Source organism: Fukomys damarensis, unplaced genomic scaffold (genome assembly GCF_012274545.1).
Source record: "Fukomys damarensis isolate Sample0158 unplaced genomic scaffold, DMR_v1.0_HiC HiC_scaffold_28, whole genome shotgun sequence".
Taxonomy (NCBI): domain Eukaryota; kingdom Metazoa; phylum Chordata; class Mammalia; order Rodentia; family Bathyergidae; genus Fukomys; species Fukomys damarensis.
The window spans coordinates 6302782-6305906 of record NW_022900940.1 but is presented as its reverse complement, the minus strand read 5'-3'; the positions used below and the strand labels follow the sequence as shown (position 1 = coordinate 6305906).

The following is a 3125-nucleotide window of genomic DNA, read 5'->3' as shown; positions in this document are numbered from 1 at the left end:
GTACCGGGGATTGAACACAGGTCCTTGCACTTGCAAGGCAGGCCACTGAACCTCTGAGCTAAATCCCCAGCCCTTCTTTTCTGTTTCTAATGGTTTGCTTTTGGTTTTCAGTTGTACTGATTTTTCAATCTCAGTGCATACATTTTGTAAGCCATTTCATTGTAGAATAGGATTGGTGTGGGGGGGGTATTGGTTGAATTACATTGGACGTCCCAAATAAGCTCATTTCAATACTTGCTTAATTACCACTCTGCATGTTATGGTTTGTGTATAGATGTCCCTCCAAAGCCTCATGCTGTCATAGGGCTTTTTCAGAGGTGGCTGAATCTGGAGTGTGTGAAGCTAGGGTAGAGGATGTATGATTACTAAATTAGCCCACTGATTGGTTCTGGTTCGGCACCGTCCTAGTCTCAGTAATCTGGGTAAGATAAAAAGGGCAAAATGACACTGTTCAGGTCCCTTGTTGCTTTTGCCTAGTATGTGGGTGCCAGGAACTGTTTCTTCTCTGAAATAGCTCTCTGCCATGTACCACTCTGCCTTGGAGCCACCTGATTATGGACTGGAACCTCTACAAACTGAGCTAAATAGACCTTTCCCCTTTAACTTTGGGTATATTGTCTCAACATCAAGGAAAAAAGTAAACATGACATTGAGATATTTAGATTTTTATCTGTCCCTTTCCTCAATTTCAGTTAACATATTGAATTGATTACTGGAGAAGCGAGTATCCATGTTGTAATAAATTGACACTCAAAATGTAAAAAAAAAAATTTAAGGAAATAGAAATTCTTAAAACATTGGGTTGTCATAATATACTTAGTATTTTTAAGTTTTCAAAGAATTTTACATGATAATTTTATGTTCATTATATTCTAAAATAATAAAGATTGAGTCCACATTCTTGTTACCAGATGTCACACTCTAGGAAAGTAAGGTCTTCCCTACTTGCCCTTAGCCACCAAGCAGGAGACCATGTGGCCAAGTTAGTATGAGACTGCCTATATAATTTCACGGAGTACCCAGCTCTCTGTTGGTGGCAAGCATAATTTGTTCCTGTTACTTTTCCTATGAGGATATTCAGGGTTATTGATTGGCTCACCAGACAGATTTCAGATACCTTCAGTGTTACTTTCACTTGAGAAAGGACATTTAATTTCAAGCTTCTGTTAGAAGGAGGATTTGTATTGAGAAGATTAATTAATTTTAGAGAGGGATGAAATAATATTTTAAGGTCAAGTACAGGAGGAGGCTGGTATTCCCTTCAGAAAGTATTTCATAGGTTTCTCGGAATTGCCCCAGTATGACAACCAAACCAAATGGCGTAGTTTCCAGACCCCATTCCCTCCACCCCCATAAGAAAACTGCTGGGCTTAAATTATTTTAGGCTTTTGGTTTGTGTAGGGGTGGTGAGACAGGGTCTGGCCATTTAATTCACGCTGGCCTTGAACCCACGGTCACCTAGGCTGACCTCAAACTCCTGGCAATCATCCTGCCTCAACTTCTGGAGTGTGGGGATTACAGGTATGTTCCCCCATGCCTGGCTTATTATTTTAAATACATGTATTTGAGTCATGGAGTTTTGTCACATTCTTTATGAAGACTAAATGCTAGCGAAAACAAATGACTGGCAGAAGTCACATAGCTAGTGAGAATAAGGGCTAGAAAAAAGTTAAAGAAGATCTGTCTCCTGACTTCTGTTACAAGATCCAATTTAATCTGATAAACCTCTTTGTAGACATCTATTGGTCCAAATGAGCTGAATTTATACAATGGTATACTCTTTAAAACAATAGAAAACTGGGTTGTAGATTTAGCTCAGTGATTCTGCTACCTGCTTCATACCTCAGGGTCCTGAGTTTGATCCTGGTACCAAAAACAAACAAACAAACAGAAACCTTAGGAGGCCTGAAACCTGGGGAATTTAACAGCAATACTTGAGATTGCCTTATTGGGTGACCAGTGTGCCGTGATTGCTTGGTTGTCTGAAAGCATTGTTGCCATTAGCCCTCTCAGTCCATTCAGGCTGCTCTAACAAAATACTACAAGCTTCCTAGCTTGGAAACAACAGAAAGTTATTTCTCACACTTATGGAGGATGTGAAGTCCAAGATGAAGGTGCCAGCAGAGATTGATGCTGTGTCTGGCCAGGTCCTGTTTCCTGGTCCATGGTGCTTTCTGTGTCCTCACATGGTAGAGGGAGAGAGGGAATTATCTTTTTCACATCTCTTCTATGAGAGCACTAATCCCGTTTGTAAAGGCAGAGCCCCCTTCCAGAGGTCCCCTCTTCTATAACTAACACTTCAAGAGGTTAGGATTTTAACATATGGGTTTGGGAGAAATAGACCATCCTCCTTTAATATCCAAAGTGAAATAAATTTGCATCTCTTCTCATGTGACAGGATATATACTTTTGTTCTTTGGACTGTTTTTGAGTGTATGGAATAGGCAGACTACCGCTCACAACCTGTATTTGTAAGTAGGGCCTAGAAGCCCAGAATTTTTTTTAAACGTTTTTAAGTGCTTTCTGATTGTGTAATAATGTTGGCCTGCCAAGCCTAAGACTTCTGCCTGACCTCTCATAGAAAGTTTGCTGATCAGTAATCTAAAGGAATGCCATAAATGCAGGTGACAAAATATGATATAATATGTGAAGAGGTCAGAATTGGGTTACTTACATAATCATGTGCCATATAATGACAGGTTTTTGTCAGCTGTGGGCCCATTAACAGTAGATGTCCCATAAAATTATAATGGAGTTGAAAAATTACCATTGCCTGGTGACATTGTAGCTGTCACACTGTTGAGGCACAATGCAGTATGTGTTTTGTGTGTTACCAGGATAAGCAATCCACTAACCCCTGAAGTATAGCACGTACAGTTGTGTGCAGAACATGATACTTAACAGTAATAAATTTGTTACTGGTTTATTATAATATTTAGAGTGTACAACTTGTACTTACTAAAAGAAAATGTACTGTAGGCCAGCAGTCTCATACATCTTATGGTTAGTGTGTCTTGATTTAATCTTTTTTGTTATCGTGGCCCTGCATGCATCAGCCACATAACCTAGGTGTATAGTGTGTGTAATCATCTTGGTTTGTGTGTGTATATATATACATATACATA

At 39.5% G+C, this 3125-nt stretch overlaps 1 protein-coding gene across 1 annotated transcript in view; it reads left to right on the top strand.

Moving 5' to 3' along the window:
• The window catches only part of Rybp (RING1 and YY1 binding protein), a 77446-nt gene that overhangs the window by 48477 nt on the left and 25844 nt on the right, over window positions 1-3125 (top strand). Inside the window, exon 5 of the mRNA XM_010629979.2 lies at window positions 2399-2471. Coding sequence (XP_010628281.1) covers window positions 2399-2471 — 73 coding nt within the window. The remainder of the gene's footprint in view (window positions 1-2398; window positions 2472-3125) is intronic.